The sequence below is a fragment of the Mesoplodon densirostris genome, chromosome 3 (genome assembly GCF_025265405.1).
Source record: "Mesoplodon densirostris isolate mMesDen1 chromosome 3, mMesDen1 primary haplotype, whole genome shotgun sequence".
Taxonomy (NCBI): Eukaryota; Metazoa; Chordata; class Mammalia; order Artiodactyla; family Ziphiidae; genus Mesoplodon; species Mesoplodon densirostris.
The window spans coordinates 52,757,434-52,776,248 of record NC_082663.1 but is presented as its reverse complement, the minus strand read 5'-3'; the positions used below and the strand labels follow the sequence as shown (position 1 = coordinate 52,776,248).

The 18,815-nt window shown below is 37.0% G+C and overlaps 1 protein-coding gene across 1 annotated transcript in view; it reads left to right on the top strand.

Annotated features, from left to right (window-relative positions):
- The window catches only part of SREK1IP1 (SREK1 interacting protein 1), a 52,261-nt gene that overhangs the window by 19,432 nt on the left and 14,014 nt on the right, over positions 1-18,815 (top strand). Inside the window, exon 3 of the mRNA XM_060092937.1 lies at positions 9,438-9,581. Within this exon, the coding sequence (XP_059948920.1) occupies positions 9,438-9,581 (144 nt within the window). The remainder of the gene's footprint in view (positions 1-9,437; positions 9,582-18,815) is intronic.

Below are 18,815 nucleotides of genomic sequence, written 5' to 3'. Positions count from 1 at the left end.
GATAATTACCTTAAATGTGAGTGGATTAAATGCTCCAACCAAAAGACACAGGCTCGCTGAATGGATACAAAAACAAGACCCATATATATGCTGTCTACAAGAGACCCACTTCAGATCTAGGGTCACATCTAGACTGAAAGTGAGGGGATGGAAAAATATATTCCATGCAAATGGAAATCAAAAGAAAGCTGGAGTAGCAATACTCATATCAGATAAAATAGACTATAAAATAAAGAATGTTACAAGCGACAAGGAAGGGCACTACATAATGATCAAAGGATCAATCCAAGAAGAAGATATAACAATTATATATATATATTTCCACCCAACATAGGAGCACCTCAGTATATAATGCAAATGCTAACAGCTATAAAAGAGGAAATCGACAGTAACACAATAATAGTGGGGGACTTTAACACCTTACTTACACCAATGGACAGATCATCCAAAGTGAAAATAAATAAGCAAACCCAAGCTTTAAATGACAGAGTAGACCAGATAGATTTAATTGATATTTATAGGACATTCCACCCAAAAACAACAGATTACACTTTCTTCTCAATGCACACAGATCATTCGCCAGGATAGATCACATCTTGGGTCACAAATGAAGCCTCAGTAAATGTCAGAAAATTGAAATCATATCAAGCATCTTTTCTGACCACAATGCTATGAAATTAGAAATCAATTAGAGGGGAAGAAACGTAAAAACCACGAACACATGAGGCTAAACAATATGTTACTAAATAACTAGATCACTGAACAAAGAGGAAATCAAAAAATACACAGAGACAAATGGCAATGAATACACGAAGATCCAAAACCTATGGGATGCAGAAAAAGCAGTTCTAAGAAGGAAGTTTATAGCTATACAAGCCTACCTCAAGTAACAAGAAAAATCTCAAATAAACAATCAAAACTTACACCTAAAGGGACTAGAGAGAGAAGAACAAACAAAACCCAAAGTTAGTAGAAAGAAAGAAATCATAAATATCAGAGCAGAAATAGTTGAAATAGAAACAAAGAAAACAATAGCAAAGATCAATAAAGCTAAAAGCTGGGTCTTTGAGAAGATAAACAAAATTGATAAAGCATTAGCCAGACTCATCAAGAAAAAGAGGGAGAGGACTCAAATCAATAAAATTAGAAATGAAAAAGAAGTTACAACAGACACCACAGAAACACAAAGCATCTAAGAGACTACTACAAGTAACTCTATGCCAATAAAATGGACAACCTGGAAGAAATGGACAAATTCTTAGAAAGGTATAAACTTCCAAGACTGAACCAGGAAGAAATAGAAAATATGAACAGACCAATCACAAGTAATGAAATTGAAACTGTGATTTAAAATCTTCCGACAAACAAAAGTCCGGGACCAGATGGCTCACAGGTGAATTCTATCAAACATTTAGAGAAGAGCTAACACCTATCCTCAAACTCTTCCAAAAAATTGCAGAGGAAGGAACACTCCCAAACTCATTCTATGAGACCACCATTACCCTGATACCAAAACCAGACAAAGATACTACAAAAAGAGAAAATTACAGACCAATATCACTGATGAATATAGATGCAAGAATCCTCAACAAAATACTAGCAAACACAATCTAACAACACATTAAAAGGATCATACACCGTGATCAAGTGGGATGCAAGGCTTCTTCAGTATGCGCAAATCAATCAATGTGATACACCATATAAACAAATTGAGGAAGAAAAACCATATGATCATCTCAGTAGATGCAGGAAAAGCTTTTGACAAAATTCAACACCCATTTATGATAAAAACTCTCCAGAAAGTGGCCATAGAGGGAACCTACCTCAACATAATAAGGGCCATATATGACAAACCCACAGCAAACATCCTTTTCAATGGTGAAAAGCTGAAAGCATTTCCTCTCAGATCAGCAACAAGACAAGGATGTCCACTCTCACCATTATTATTCAACATAGTTTTGGAAGTCTTAGCCACAGCAATCAGAGAAGAAAAAGAAATAAGAGGAATACAAATTGGAAAAGAAGAAGTAAAACTTGTCACTGTTTGCAGATGACATGATACATAGAGAATCCTAAAGATGCCACCAGGAAACTACTAGAGCTAATCGAAGTTGCAGGATACAAAATTAATGCACAGAAATCTGTTGCATTCCTATACACTAATGATGAAAAATCTGAAAGAGAAATTAAGGAAACATTCCCATTTACCACTGCAACAAAAAGAATAAAATACCTAGGAATAAACTGATATAAGGAGACAAAAGACCTGTATGCAGAATACTATAAGACACTGATGAAAGAAATTAAAGATGATAGAAACAGATGGAGAGATATACCATGTTCTTGGATTGGAAGAATCAATATTGTGAAAATGTCTATACTACCCAAAGCAATCTACAGATTCAGTGCAATCCCTATCAAATTACCAATGGCAATTTTTACAGAACTAGAACCAAAAAATCTGAAAATTTGTATGGAGACACCAAAGACCCTGAATAGCCAAAGCAATCTTGACGAAAAAAAAAAAAATGGAGCTGGAGGAATCAGGCTCCTGGATGACAGACTATACTAGAAAGCTACAGTAATCAAGACAGTATGGTACTGGCACAAAACCAGAAATAGAGATCAATGGAACAAGATAGAAAGCCCAGAGATAAACCCACACACCTATGGTCAACTAATCTGTGACAAAGGAGGCAAGGATATACAATGGAGAAAAGACAGTCTCTTCAATAAGTGGTGCTGGGAAAATTGGACAGCTACATGTAAAAGAATGAAATTAGAACACTTCCTCACACCGTACACAGAAATAAACTCAAAATGGATTAGAGGCCTAACTGTAAAACTGCACACTATAAAACTCTTAGAGAGAAACATAGGAAGAATACTCTTTGACATAAATCACAGCAAGATCTTTTTTGATCCACCTCCTAAAGTAATGGAAATAAAAACAAAAATAAACAAGTGGGACCTAATGAAACTTAAAAGCTTTTGCAAAGCAAACGAAACTACAAACCAGACGAAAAGACAACCCTCAGAATGGAGAAAATATTTGCAAACAAATCAACGGACAAAGGATTAATCTCCAAAATATATAAACAGCTCATGCAGCTCAGTCTTAAAAAAACAAACAATGCAATCCAAAAATGGGCAGAAAACCTAAATAGACATTTCTCCAAAGAAGACATACAGATGGCCAAGAAGCACATGAAAAGCTGCTCAACATCACTAATTATTAGAGAAATGCAAATCAAAACTACAATGAGGTATCACCTCACACCAGTTAGAATGGGCATCATCAGAAAAGCTACAAACAACAAATACTGGAGAGGGTGTGGAGAAAAGGAAACCCTCTTGCATTGTTGGTGGGTATGTAAATTCATACAGCCACTATAGAGAACAGTATGGATGTGCCTTAAAAAACTAAAAATAGAATTACCGCATGACCCAGCAATCCCACTACTGGGCATATACCCAGAGAAAACCATAATTCAAAAAGACACATGCACCCCAATGGTCACTGCAGCACTATGTACAATAGCCAGGTCATGGAAGCAACCTAAATGCCCGTCAACAGACAGATGGGTAAAGAAGATGTGGTACATATATACAATGGAGTACTACTCAGCCATAAAAAGGAACAAAATTGAGTCATTTGTAGAGACGTGGAGGGATCTAGAGACTGTCATACAGAGTGAAGTAAGTCAGAAAGAGAAAAACAAATATCGTATATTAACGCATATATGTGGAACCTAGAAAAATGGTATAGATGAACCGGTTTGCAGGGCAGAAATTGAGACACAGATGTAGAGAACAAACGTATGTACACCATGGCGGGGAAAGAGGCTGGGGGGGGAGGTGGTGGGATGAATTGGGAGGTTGAGATTGACATATATACACTAATATTTATCAAATGGATAACAAATAATTACATGCTGTATAAAAAAATGAAATAAAATTCAAAAAAATTGTGGTAAAATACATATAACATCATTTGCCATTTTAACCATTTTCAAGAATACAATTCAGTGGCATTAATTACATTCACAATGTTGTACAACCATCACCCCTATCTATTACAAAACTTTTTCATCACCCCAAATAGAAACTCTATAAACCTTAGGAGTACCTCCCCACTCCTCCGTTCTGCCACACCCTGGTGACCTCTAATCTACTTTCTATCTCTATGAATTTGGCCATTCTAGATATTTCATGTAAGTCGAATCATACAGTATTTGTCCTTTTGTGTCTGGTTTATTTCCCTTAGCATAATGTTTTTAAAGTTCATTCATGTTGTAGCATGTATCATAACTTTATTCCTCTTTATGGCTGAATGATATTTCATTGTATGGATATACCACATTTTCTTTATCCATTCATATATTGATAGACACTTGGGTTATTTTTACCTTTTGGCTATTGTGATTAATGGGCAATGAATTTTGTTGTATAAGTGTGTGTCTGAGTCCCCGTTTTTTATTCTTTTGGGTATATACCTAGGAGTGGAATGCTGGTTCATCTGTGTGCAGCTTCTTGAGGCGTTGCCAGACTGTTTTCCACAGCAGCTCCATCATTTTATATTCCCACCAGAAATGTACAAGATTTCCAGTTTCTCCACATTCTTGCCAACACTTATTTTCCTTTCTCTTTTCTTTTTTTAAAAATTGCAGCCATCTTAATAGATGTGAAGTGATATCTCATGGTTTTCATTTGCATTTCTCTAAAGACTAATGATGTTGGGTGTCTTTTCATGATCTTACTGGCCATTTGTATATCTTCTTTGGAGAAGTGTCTATTCAGTTTCTTTGCCCATGTTTTATTTGAGTTGTCTTTTTGTTCTTGAGTTGTGGGAATTGTATATATACTAAATAGTTAACCCTATCAGATATATAATTTACAAATCTTTTCTTCCATTCTGTAGGTGACTTTTCACTTTCATAATAATTTCTTTGCACAAATGTTTTAAATTTTGATGAAATCCAACTTACCAGTTTTATCTTTTGTTACTTGTGCTGTTGGTGTTTTATATGTAAGAATCCATTGCTAAATCCAAGTTAAAGAAGATTTACCCCATGCTTTCTTCTAAGAGTTTTATGGTTTTAGCTCTTATATTGTTGTGGTCTTTAATCCATTTTCAGTCAGTTTTTGCATATGATGTGAGGCAAGGAGTTCAACTTCATTCGTTTACATGTGGAAATCCTGTTGTCCCAGGATCTGTTGAAGAGACTGTTCTTTCTCCACTGAATAGACTTGACACTCTCGTCAAAAAGCAATTGGCTATATATGTATGGGTGTATTTCTGGACTCTAAATTCTATTCCATTGGTCTATATGACTATCCTTATGACACTATCACCCTGTTTTGATTGCTATAGCTTTGTGGTAAGTTTTGAAATCAGGAAAGGTGAGTCTTCCACCTTTATTCTTTTTCAAGATTGTTTTGGCTGTTCAGGGTCCCTTACATTTTTGTATGAATTTAAGGATTGGCTTTTCCATTTCTGAGAAAGCCACGTTACTCTTTACAGTCAGCTACTAAAATGTTATAACTTGAAATGTCTCTACATATCTGTGGTCAAAATTTAAGTTTCTGGTCATCTAAGAATTTTCTGCTGAGGACCTCCCTGGTGGTGCAATGATTAAGAGTCCACCTGCCAATGCAGGGGACACAGGTTTGATCCCTGGTCCAGGAAGATCCCACACGCTGTGGAGCAACTAAGCCCATGTGCCACAACTGCTGAGCCCGTGTGCCACAACTACTGATGCCCGCGCACCTAGAGCCCATGCTCTGCAACAAGAGAAGCCACTGCAATGAGAAGCCCACGTACTACCACAAAGAGTAGCCCCCAGCTCGCTGTAACTAGAGAAAGCCTGCGCACAGCAACAAAGAACCAATGCAGCCAAGAATAATAAATAAATAATAAACAAACAAAGAAACATGGAGAGGATGTTAGCCCCGGGGGGTGGGGGCGGGGGTGGGAGCTGCTGGCTGGAGAATGTGGCTGAGGCGGGACCTGCTGGAAGTCACCGTGTCCAGGCAGGTCCACGGCCTGTTTTGTTTTTTTTTCTTTTTTAAAGAATTTTCTCCTCATTGTCTCCTGAGAGTCTATGCAGAAAAGAGGTCACAAGAACTATATTTGGAATAATTTTCTAAGTTTGTTCACTTATTCCCCAATTTAAAAAGAAAAGGAAAATTTATTTGTAGCTTCACAAGCAACTTGTCTTATTATCAGCTTAGGGTCAGTTTCATTGAAGTAAGGCTAAAATGGGTGTGAGACAGACTGCTGCCAGTGTGGTTATTAAGTATTTTGTGTATATGAAATATTTATTACAATATAAGGTGTTTGGATGCAAAGCTAGATTAAGTAAAGGAGAAGTTGTATCATCAGGAGTTCTGATCAGAATGGCAAGCTGAAGCATCATAAAAAGTCCTCCTTTCTCCTCCCAAAACAGAGAGATACTGGAGAGCAATAGAGTAACAACAAAAATAAAAATAACCCAGCTGAAAAAGGGAAATCCCCAGGTGTTGGAAAGGAAAAGGAGCTCAAAGCCAGAGCAGGGAATGATAGCTGAAAACAATGAGGTCCACGGGCCTACTGGGTAGACATTTATGGGATACGGAGTGAAGCTTTAGACCTCTGTGGAATGGCAGCATGGCCAGAGTGGAGGCTCTTGTTTAGAGCCAGATTGCTCAAAAAAACAGTGAAGCAGGAATTAGAAAAATTCCATTTACTGTCTAGGGAAAGTGATGAGAAAGTTTACTGTGTTTAAGTTCCTATAAAATAATAATTAGAAGAAAAGGAATAATCGAGAATTGGCAACCTGAGCTTATACCTTGTGTAGGTATGAGGAGTGAATTTATACTGCCCCCAGTGAGGCAGGAACTATTTGTCGAAGCTAACAAATTAACATGAAAAATTGGTCTGGTATCAAATTAAATTAAAAAAGTAAGTCCAGCTACATGTCATTATTAGTGAAACTACTTAGAAAACTAAAAACTGCATAGAAAATTTTAAAATAAAGGGATGGGGAAAAAAGAGCAGATAGATATTAGGTTGAATATTGTTGATAATCAGCTGTTTTACTCACAAAAGTTGCAACTTCATGTGATTCAACTAATAATAATGGAGAAATTGACAAATCTATAGTGATAAAGGTACTTAAAATTATACTATCAGAAGTTATTACACAAAAAAGTAAGATGGAGATTTGAACAACAAAATAGACATCAACAAATAGTGATGTATATTCTTTTAAAATACGTATCAAGTTTTTCCCTAAATTTACTACATGATAGGCCATAAAAGAAATCTCAGCAAACACTAAAAAACTGATGTCATACAGACTCCACTCTGTGATAACAGTGTAATAAATTTAGAAATCAACAAAAGCATAGTCTGAAAGCTCCATATGTTTGGAAACTGAAAAGAACACTTCTGAATGATTCATTTGAAAGAAATCACAATAGAGAAAACTTGGTTCCAGCAGTATGGCAGACTGGACCCTTCTGTAAACAACTAAGAAACTTGTATAAAATATGCAATACATATTAGATAGATTAGTGTGCTAGAAGAAAATAAAGAATTAAAGAATACTTAGAGGCCAACAACCAAAGGAAAGCAGAACCTCTAGGAGGTAAGTCTTGAGGGTATTTGCTGAATCCAAGGTTCTTGAACTTCTGTCGTCATGTATTTGGCAGGGTGCAGAGAATAAAGGCAAGGCTCAGGGCCCCACCCAAGTTTGGTACCCTACTAAGAGATGCTTTTGTGTAAATCTAGGTCTTCCAAAAGGCTTCACCCTTAATTAAGAGAACTAGAAATAAATCCTAGTACAGAGTTGTAGTGAATCATTAGTGGGTTGTGAAATCAATTATGTGGTTTCTATCAGCATTGATTTTTTTTGAATATCACATGTCATAATCCTTCATGTAATTTTGTTTTAATTTTTGTGGGTTAGTGTGTATATGTATATGAATGTATATATGAATATACTTGGTTGCATTGTTATTTTTTACCATCGGTCAGCCCTAGTCAAAAGAATTCAAAAGCTACTGCCTTAGAGAAGCTGTGCCATGTGTGCACAGAGAGACGTGTATAGCTACGCATTTCAGCATTATTTATAATAGCAAAATACTAGAAGCAACCTAAGATCCTGTCAGTAGTAGAAAGGATAAATATATTTTTATATAATGGGACATTATTCATCAGATAAAATGAGGTAATTATATCTACTTATGTTAACATAGATAAATCACAAAACATAATACTGAATGACAGAAACAAGTTACAGAATGATAGGTAAGTATAATTCAGCTTATGTTAAAAAATAATAAAAATACAGTGCTGTTTTGAAAAGCTAAGACACCAACTTCAGTATACCAACTTCTGAAGAGAGAATGGAATGGGATTGGGGCAGGGTTCCAAGGGATGGTGCAAGCTCTCCAACTTTGTGTATGTGTATGTGCACACACACATGCAGTTTTTCACTTTAAAAAAAAATTAAGTGAATAAAACAAAATGTTAACAAGTGGGTGATAAGCACTTAGGTATTATTAGTGATTTTATCTCCTGTACTTTTCTGGTGTTTGTATTCAATAATATTTGATTTTTTAATTGCATCATGCAATAAGTAGATAACTGTTGTGGTTTTTTTAAAATTAATTTATTTTTGGCTGCATTGGGTCTTCGTTGCTGCACGCAGGCTTTCTCTAGTTGCAGTGAGCGGGGGCTACTGTTTGTTGCAGTGCACGGGGACGTCATTGCAGTGGCTTTTCTTGTTGCAGAGCACAGGCTCTAAGCATGCGGGCTTCAGTAGTTGTGGCTCGTGGGCTCTATAGTGCAGGCTCAGTAGTTATGGCGCACGGGTTTAGTTGCTCTGTGGCATGTGGGATCTTCCTGGACCAGGGCTTGAACCTATGTCCCGTGCATTGGCAGGCGGATTCTTAACCACTGTGCCACCAGGGAAGCCCTGTTGTAGTTTTCTTATAGGGAGAATCTTTAAGGACTGAATGGTGTCAGAATTAGAATCTTAGGTGTTCTTTTGAAGAACATGTTCAATTATGTTATTATGGCACCTTTAATTAGGTGACAGCTGTGTAATTGCATGAGTATAGTAGTCAAGCTGAGAAGCAAAAAGGTATATGGGAGAGGAATAAAACATAAAATCCAACGTTGAGAATATTTTCTTTAGTACATAGTAAGTACATTAATTCAATATCCTGAAATCCATAAGAAGTAACCAAAAAGCATGTTTATTGAATTAGAAGCCCTGTTAAAGAAAAGAAAAAGTTTTCTGAATATTTCATTCAGGTAAAGCAAACTACCACCCACTGAATAAAAGTTAAAACTAAACTGTAACTTGTTGCTTAGTGAACAAACACAGCAAAAAAATATAATGTATCTGTAGTTTTGTCATTCATACTTTTTTGTTTGTTTTACTTAGCTGGTCACCTGACTTTTGAATGCCGCAATTTTCTCCGAGTAGACCCCAAAAGGGACATAGTTTTGGATGTCAGCAGCACAAGTAGTGAGGAGAGTGATGAAGAGAATGAAGAACTGAATAAACTGCAAGCATTACAAGAAAAAAGTAAGCAATACTTTTTTTCCCCCTCCATCCTTTAAAAATGTTTCTAAATGTTCTGCTGTATTATGTCATGTTTATCTGTTGTTCTATTATATTTGTCATTAAGATATCTTTTGCCTCTTATGTAAGAAGTACTGCATAGGTAAGGAAATAGGCTCTGAACATTGTAAGTAATTTGCCCAAAGTCAAACAGTTGGTCAGTGATAGAACCAACAGGCATGTCTATTTCTGATTCCACAACACAGGTTTTATTGTGTTTTGTTTTGTTTTTTGTTTTTCCATCCCACTGGAATGTATCACATGGTACAAAGAGTCTGATTTAAGATTTGGTTTCTATTCCTATTTGGCTATTTTTTAGTATGTGACTTTTAGCAAATCACTTAACTGCTCTGAACTTCAGTTTCCTTTTGGGATAACACAAAGGATTGGATTGTCAAATCACACTCATTCATATCAGAGATCTTAGCAGTGTCAAGCTTTACTGATACCATTGACCCTTGAACAACATGGGTTTGAACTGCATGGGTCCACTTTTACACAGATTTTTTTCAGTAATACATACTGCAGAACTATATAAGCTGTGGTTGGTAGAATCCACAGATGTGGAACCATGGATATGGAGAAACCGCATATATGGAGGGCAACTATAAGTTACACTTGGACTTTGGACAGCACAGAGGGGCAACATCCCTAACCCCTGCGTTGTTCAAGGGTCAACTGTAATTTCAAGTATACAGGTGATTATGAGGCATAGGCAAAGCAGCAAGAGTTTCAGGACTACGGTACAATCTCCCAGGTACCCACTCTGGCCAAAGTTAACATAAACGGTTTCTATATTACTTACACGAAAGAAAGTCATTTTGGTCATGAAGCATCTCAATTTTATGCCCATAGTTACATTTTCCAGGGATTATGGATTTGTGCCCCATAAATCCCTAGATTCCAGGATTATTTGCCATAAACAATCTTAGACATCCTGCTATAAGCAGTTTATAAATAAGGATTCTCTTGCCAGCAGCTTGATCATGAACTTCTAGCTGTCAGAACAGTGAGGAAATAAATTTCTGTTATTTAAGCCACACCCCTCCTCCCCCCACAAAAAAGGATTCTCTGGCTAGCAAATAATTTATTTCCAGAAGGTCTGTCATTAGCATGTTGATGAAGAGATTTGACCAAATTACCTTCTTTCTTTCCTGGGACATTCTCCTTTCCCCTCAAGAAGAGAACAGATTTCACACCACTGTTTAACCATTTGTTTCCCATCTTGTGTATAAAATAAACTAGCCTTGCAATGGGGTTTTTAGGGATAAAATGTGATGCTGTATGTGAAAATATTTTGTAAACTACAAAATGTTATATGGTAGTTGTCACACAGAAGCAAAATGGAACTTATTTGTATATGGGTTTAGGCATGGCATGAGAGAGATACAAAAAAGGTTAAACTTATTTTAGATCATCAGAGAACAATAAATGCTTTAAAAATTTTAACCTTTCCATATTATATCCACTGAAGGTAAGTGAAAAAGTCAAATGCCAGGGTACTAGGACAAGCTGAGAAGACAGAAGAGGGATAGTGTTCCAAAGAAAGCAAAGAAGAGTAACAGTAAATATGAGTATATACAACTTAAGGGTAAAGATAGCTGCTTGAATATAAATATTTACTTTTGGGACTTCCCTGGCAGTCCAGTGGTTAAGAATCTGTGCTTCCACTACAGGGGGCACGGGTTCAATCCCTGGTTGGGGAACTAAGATCCCACATGCCGCAGGATCTTTATACATAAGTAAAGATATAGATTTACTTCTGCTCCCTACTGAAACAACACTAAAATAGTAGTAGAAGAAATTTTTAAGGACATAAACTCACAAGGGAAAAGAAAATAAGAGTCAAAAAATTTTGCTGAAAAGCAGTTGGGTTAGTGATAATGGACTGAACACTTTAAGAGAGCTCAACCCTTTAACAGTGTGGAAAACTGAGAAGTAACCTGATTATACACTGTAAAACCCCTTAAAGTCTTGATAATGAGTATCCTTGGGTATTTCTGGAAGTGAGAATATTTGTAAGACTAAAAACAGGGATTGGTTAAAAGCCTGAAGTAGTTAGATGTTCTGTTCCCTTTCACTACTCTGTGAAGCCCTGTTGCCTCAGCAGACTGCCACAGGTCTATTCTCTAGACAGGTAAGACAAACGGTCTTTAAACTGGGACACACCAAACACAAATGAAAATAGTTAAATTAAAGGTTAGATACAGAATGGTGAGAGCCTTCTAGCCATCTTCACTTATTTGGTTCCCAGACATATATCACCCAGGCAGAAGATTTGAAGATACATCTCTGGGAAATCTGACCAGTCTAAGAATAATGAAATAAGGATACTGACATTAGGGATTCTTCAAAGACAAGGCCTCACCAGATTATCGGTGAAGTCCAGATTTCCAAGCTTTGCTTGCTAAAAGCTTCCAGTCAGCTTTTTAGACAATGAGGAGCACTAAATTTCTGAGGAAAGAGTCTCACATGAAATATACATACCAAAACAGAAAAAATCAACTTGAAAAATATGAGTCTGTACAGGGAGAAAACAGAAATCATTAATATTTAGTTTCATAGAAAGATAAGATACACCACGCGTGAAACATAAATAAGATACTGTAAAGAACAACAAAAACAACAAAAGAGCTTTTGAAAATTAAAAAAGAAGCAGACGTGGAAAACTTGATAGAGTTGGAAGATAAAGTTGAAGAAAAATAAGAAGAGCAAAAAGAGAGAAAAAAGATAGAACAATTGAAGGGTCATTCTAGGACATACTTCATTCAAATGAGTCCCAGAAAAAGAAAACAGAAAATTTTTTCAAGAACTGAAGAATTAGTTTCCAGATGAAAAGGTTCAACAAGTACCAGGCACAGTGGTACAAGCAGACCCACACAAAGGCACACCATTATGGAACATCATATCATAGGAAACAAAAAGATATAATCCTGACTTCCAGAGTTGAGGATAAAACAGGACACAGGTGAAGGATCAGGAGTCAGAATAGTTTCGTACTTCTCTAAGGCAATACTGGAAGCTAGTAGAATATGGAAAATGCTTTCAAATTTTTGAAGAAAAATTATATCCAAATTAGAATAATATACCCAACCAAATTATCAACCAAGTGTGAAAGTAGAATAAAGACATTGTCAGACATTCAAAGTCTCAGAAAACAATTTACCTCTCACTTACCCTTTCTTAGAAAAACCCTGGAATAAGTGTTCTACCAAAGTATGGGAATAGACTGAAAAAAGGAAGACAAGGAATGTAGGAAATAGAAAAGATAAGAAGGGGGCTTCCCTGGTGGTGCAGTGGTTGAGAGTCCGCCTGCTGATGCAGGGGACACGGGTTCATGCCCCTGTCTGGGAGGATCCCACATGCCACGGAGCGGCTGGGCCCGTGAGCCATGGCCGCTGAGCCTGCGCATCCAGAGCCTGTGCTCCGCGGTGGGAGAGGCCACAGCAGTGAGAGGTCCGCATACCGCAAAAAAAAAAAAAAAGAAAAGAAACGATAAGAAGGGAAATTTGTAGCATGCTAGTAAAGAAAGAGGCCAGAAAGACAGCTGTGCCAGAATAGAGAGCAGCCCAGCCACATAGGAACACAACAAAAGATACTAGGACAGAAAACCTAAGACCCTTAATTCCACAAGGACACTTTCTACCCCATTCATCTATACTGCTCTGTTTTTTTTAATAGATGCATAAAACTTTAGAATTAGGAAGAATCTTTAGAACAAATAGTTTAAAAACCAGTTTTGTAGAAAAAGAAAATGAGAACAAGTGACTTTCCAAAGTCACTACCTGGTCACAGTAGAGCCAGCACCATGATCCAGGTTTCTTTCCTACTAGTCCTGTACCATTTTCATTACAATGTGCTGCTCTCCTACCTTAGAGATCATCCAGTCTATTGGTTCTTGACCTTTTTTTCCTTATTACATCAATCTTGAAGGATAAAGTACACTCCCACCATGAATAGTGGTTTATTCTAGAGGTGATTTTCAATCAGAAGACCTGGGACAGATCCGCTCTGGGAGAAAGGGGAGGGAGTTTACATATAATAACCCCCAGGACAGGGAATAGTTGGTGAAGCTTCCTTATTAGCATCAGCTTTCCCCTAACCTCACATTGAGAATGGCTTCCTCAATCTAGCTTTTCTCCCTTTTTCTTCCTTAAAAGGTATGCTTGACCGTAGTCACTTAAAGGCTCAGAATTTCTGTTCCATCTCATGACGTCCACCCAGGACAGTGTTCATTCCAGTATGTCATAGAGATTGCAATAATAAAGTATTATAGAAGGGGTCCGTATTTATTTCATGGTCACCTGATGGAATCCCAGTGATCCCCACCAAAATAAACCATAGATTGGTTCCTAAGCACACAGAGGAAGGGGCCTAGAGGTTGTGGTTGTTAGTTCCACTGATAACTTGCTGATATTGCTCAGAATCTCTGAAAGGATGAGGATGAAATACTGACTGATTGAGTGTGAGTTCTTGACCTACATCCTTTAGGTAGTCGTGGGGGCTCCTTGAATCCTTCCTTGGTCCTTAGAGCTAGAGAGCTCTTGTACCAACACTCTTGAATATGGTAAGTTTTTGGGGTTTTTTTTAATGATAGAATAAAAATAGTGAGCCATGAGAAGGCAACTAATTTTTAGTTACTTATCTAATTAGTTGTCCTGCTGTTATGAAATACAGACATGAAAAGGGAAAAGAGAGAAATGTCACCAAAAAATGAATCTTGAAACTTCTTTTTGTAGAAGTTTTGCTTTCTATTTTGTTTCTGTATATATTTGCTTCTATTATATTTCATATTTTTAAATGTTGATTTAATATCATTCATTGAAAACAAAAGACTAAATGACAAATATATCGATTTTGATTAAATTATTACATCATAATCAATTATTGATGCAAATTAGGGAATGTGAGAGCAAGCCTTGACATGGATGGGAACAAACATTATTGTCTTACTATACTGAGACCTGTGCAGCCTTAGAAAATTATATCACCAAGAAAAAGATCAAATGACGAAAGCAAGGATAATAAGCTCTTACTAACTCACTGTTATGTGTGTGTATGTATAAACATGCTTACTGTCTAGTGGTACTACAATTTCAAAATTATTAAGGTTTTAGACTGTGCTTTGAACTTCCTGAAGTTTGCTTTTGGAATTGTAAGTGGTAGTAGCAAATATCTCAAGAATAGTTTATGTTACAGTGCAGTGAGTCCCCTACAGACGAACCTTCAAGTTGTGAACTTTCAAAGAGGCGAACGTGCATTTGCCTGTCCAGTCATATAAGTTAGTTCACATGTCTGGCATACATTATCACATGTATGCATCCTCTACAGGTGGTTGTGCTTTTGCATACTTTACTGTACAGTACTGTATAGAGTACAGTAGTGTAGTATCTTTATTTCAAGCCTAGGATGTCTGGGAGCAAGTGTAAAAGCAGTGGTGATGCAGCTGGTACTGCTGAAGAACAGAAGAGATTCATGACTCAGGAAATGGCAAAGGGAGTTTCTTTATTTGAGGGGGCACTGTTAGTTTTTGAGGCTCAGGACCCAAACGTAGAACGGTACATGAAGGTTGCAGCAGCCGTTCAGAATGCAATCCAGTGCTACTGTATCATCTATGATGAGGAAAAAAAGAACTACTACCCAGACATCACTGGATCATTTTTTCAAGAGGGTAGATAGAATTGAATCCAGCAAGGAACCAGAACCTGTGCCATCAACGTCAGGAGTGAGTGAGATTGCAGCTTGCCCTCCGTCTCCTATTGCTGATGATCCTTCAGCTCTACCACCTCCCACCTCCTCTCCCTCTTCCAGTCAGTAACTCTTCTTGCCTGTTCACTTGATGCCAGCCCCTGTACGCCAGCTGTTGTACTGTACTACTGTACTTTTCAAGGTACTGTACTGTAAGATTAAAAATGTTTTCTCTATTTTCTGTTTGTTTTTTATGTATTATTTGTGTGAAAAGTATTATAAACCTATTACAGTACAGTACTATATAGCCGATTGTGTTAGTTGGGTACCTAGGCTAACTTTGTTGGACTTAACAAACAAATTGGACTTATGAACGTGCTCTCGGAATGGAACTCTTTCATATGCAGGGGACTTACTGTATTTACAAAGAACCAAAGAAATTCAAGAGTATAGATGTTTTTTTCCCCTCATTCAATTTACCTAATGTTATTTAATATTAATCAGCAATTTGTCTGTAATTAGAAGGTATTCCTTTCCTCATATCTCATCCCTTAATATTTAACAGTATTCTTTTAGTTCAGTACAGAAATGTATTTTGACAAACTTGAGGGCTTTTGTGGCTTAGTTTGGTTTTTTGTTTTGTTTGTTTAGGAGAGTTTATGTTAAATACATACATGATTTTATTTAAAGATGGTTTACACTGCAAACTGCATAGGGGAAAATGTCAGAATCAGGTATTTGCATCTTGTCATAAATCTCTCTCCACCCCTTTAGTAACTGCTGGAATCAGATTCAAATGAATGACTTACAAGGGTGGTTTCAAGCTTAATAAAGATAGGACTTAAATGAATCCACAGGATAATTGGAGTAAAGCTGATTTTTGGCTCAAATGTACTTTTTATTATAAGATAACTACAGAAGATATTTGCGAAGTGGTTGATTGGAAAACACAAGAGGGAATGGGAAATTTAGATTAATGGGTGTAGGTTTGGAACTGCCTAGTCAGGCATTTAAAAGCAGTGAGAGTAGCTACAACCTGGTGACAGATATGCAGACAAAGATCTAGCAGCTGAACCTGCTGATACTGCTAGGATGAGTCTGCCGTAGTATCCTAAAGCTGTCTCTAAAGACTGGATCATAACCTCTTGACTCCTGTGTGTTACACAAGACACTACCACTCTTGCTTATCATTACAAAATTTAAGGGCTAAAGTACACAAGGACCTTCTTGCCTTCTATTTTGTACTCCAAAGTTTGGTTGTATCATTTTCCAAGAAGTTATTATTTTGCAAAAACTCAAACTCTTTTCCCTACTATGCTTGTGTGTATTTCAACATTCTGTCTCAGAGGAACCTCAGTAAATAGAGGTGAAATTGTTTTAATAATGGTAGTATAGAAACAGTGAACTATCAAAAATAAGCTTTTGTCTTCAGTGCTTGAATTCTCATATCCTCCTATTATCACTACTGCTAGTTCCTAGGGTAAATGACCAGGAAAAAAAATTCCTGAACTCTAGAGCTAATTTCTCTTGTAATCTAGTCAGTGGATTCCTTATCCATCATTCCTAAATGGAAGAGGAAATTATTCCCAGAGCTAGTTTTAGTTGTTTAATTTCTCATAACTTTTTTTTAACATACTAACAGTAGTTCTTCTAAACTTATGGTAGTTATAAAACAACAACAACAAAAATAGCTCTTCAAGAGAAAGTGAAAGTGACTATTTTAAGATCAAATCAAGTAGATTTCAAAACTAAGAATATTACAAGGGATAAAGAAGGTTTTTTTTTTCTTTCATAATGATGAAAGGGTCAGTCAAGAGAACATGGAATACCAACACTAGTATTCTATACCTAGTAACAAAATTTGAAATATATGAAGCAAACTCTGATAGAACTACCAGGGAAAATCCTTGTGGATAAAAAAAATCTACATTTATAGTCGGAGATTTCATTACAATTCAGTAATTGTTGGAACAAGTAGGCAGTAAATCAGAAAGGATAAAGTATACCTGAATGACACTGTCAACCAACTTGTCCTATTTAACATTTATAGAACACCTCACTCAGCAGCAGCAGAATACAGTTTTTTTTTCCTCAGTGCACACAGAACATCTACCAAGATAGACCTTATTCTGTGCTATAAAACAAGTCTCAATAAACTTGAGTATTCAAGTCATGCAAAGTATCTTCTCTAGCCACAAGGAAATTAAATTAGAAATCGATAACAGGTAGCTTCTTGGAAAATTCCCAAGTAATTGTAGCCCAACACACTTCTAAATGTCCCATTGGGTCAAAGAAAAAAAAGAGCCAAAGGAAATTAGAAAGTACTTTTCAACTGTATGAAACTAAAAATACAACATAACATTTATGAGATGTCCCTAAAGCAGCACTTAGAGGCAAATTTATGGCATTCCATGCCTGTATTAGAAGAGAAGAAATATCTCAAATTTATGACTTCAACTTCTACCTTAAACTCGAAAAAGAAGAGCAAATGAAACCTGAAGTAAGCAGAAGAAAGGACATAATAAAGATCAGAGGTGAGGGCTTCCCTGGTGGCACAGTGGTTGAGAGTCTGCCTGCCGATGCAGGGGACATGGGTTCGTGCCCTGTTCCGGGAAGATCCCACATGCCGCAGAGCGGCTGGGCCCGTGAGCCATAGCCATGGCTAAGCCTGTGCATCTGGAGCCTGTGCTCCGCAACGGGAGAGGCCACAGCAGTGAGAGGGCTGCATACCACAAAAAAAAAAAGAAAGAAAGAAAGAAAGAAAGAAGATCAGAGGTGAAATCAGTGAAATGGAAAGTAGAGAAACAATAGAGAAAAATGAGTGAAACCAAGAGCTGGTTCTTTGAGAAGATCTATAAAAGTGAAAATTCACTATCCAAACTGTTTGGGTTAAAAAAAAAAAGTCATAAATTACCAGTATCAGAAATGAATGAAGTAACAACACTACAGATTACACAGATGCTAAAATAGAATATTATGAATAACCTTATGCCAATAAATTGGACAACTTAGATAAACTGGACAAATTACTTGAAAGATACAAAGTACCAAAACTCTTTCAAGAAGAAATAGGTAAACTGAGTGGTCTGCATCTATTACAGAAGTTAAATGTTTTAAAACTTTCAGCGAAGAAAATGCCATGGCTGAATGGCTTCTCATGAATTCTGCCAAACATTTAAAGAAGTAATACCACTTCTACATAAAATCTTTTAAAAATTAAAGAGGGGATACTTTCCAACTCAACTTATAAGACCAGCATTACCCTAATAACAAAACCAGATAAAGAGGGGCTTCCCTGGTGGCACAGTGGTTAAGAATCCGCCTGCCAATGCAGGGGACACGACTTTGAGCCCTGCCCGGGGAAGATCCCACATGCCACAGAGCCACCTAAGCCCGTGCACCACAACTACTGAGCCCACGTGCCACAACTACTGAAGCCCGTGCACCTAGAGCCCATGCTCTGCAACAAGAGAAGCCACTGCAATGAGAAGCCCGTGCACCACAACGAAG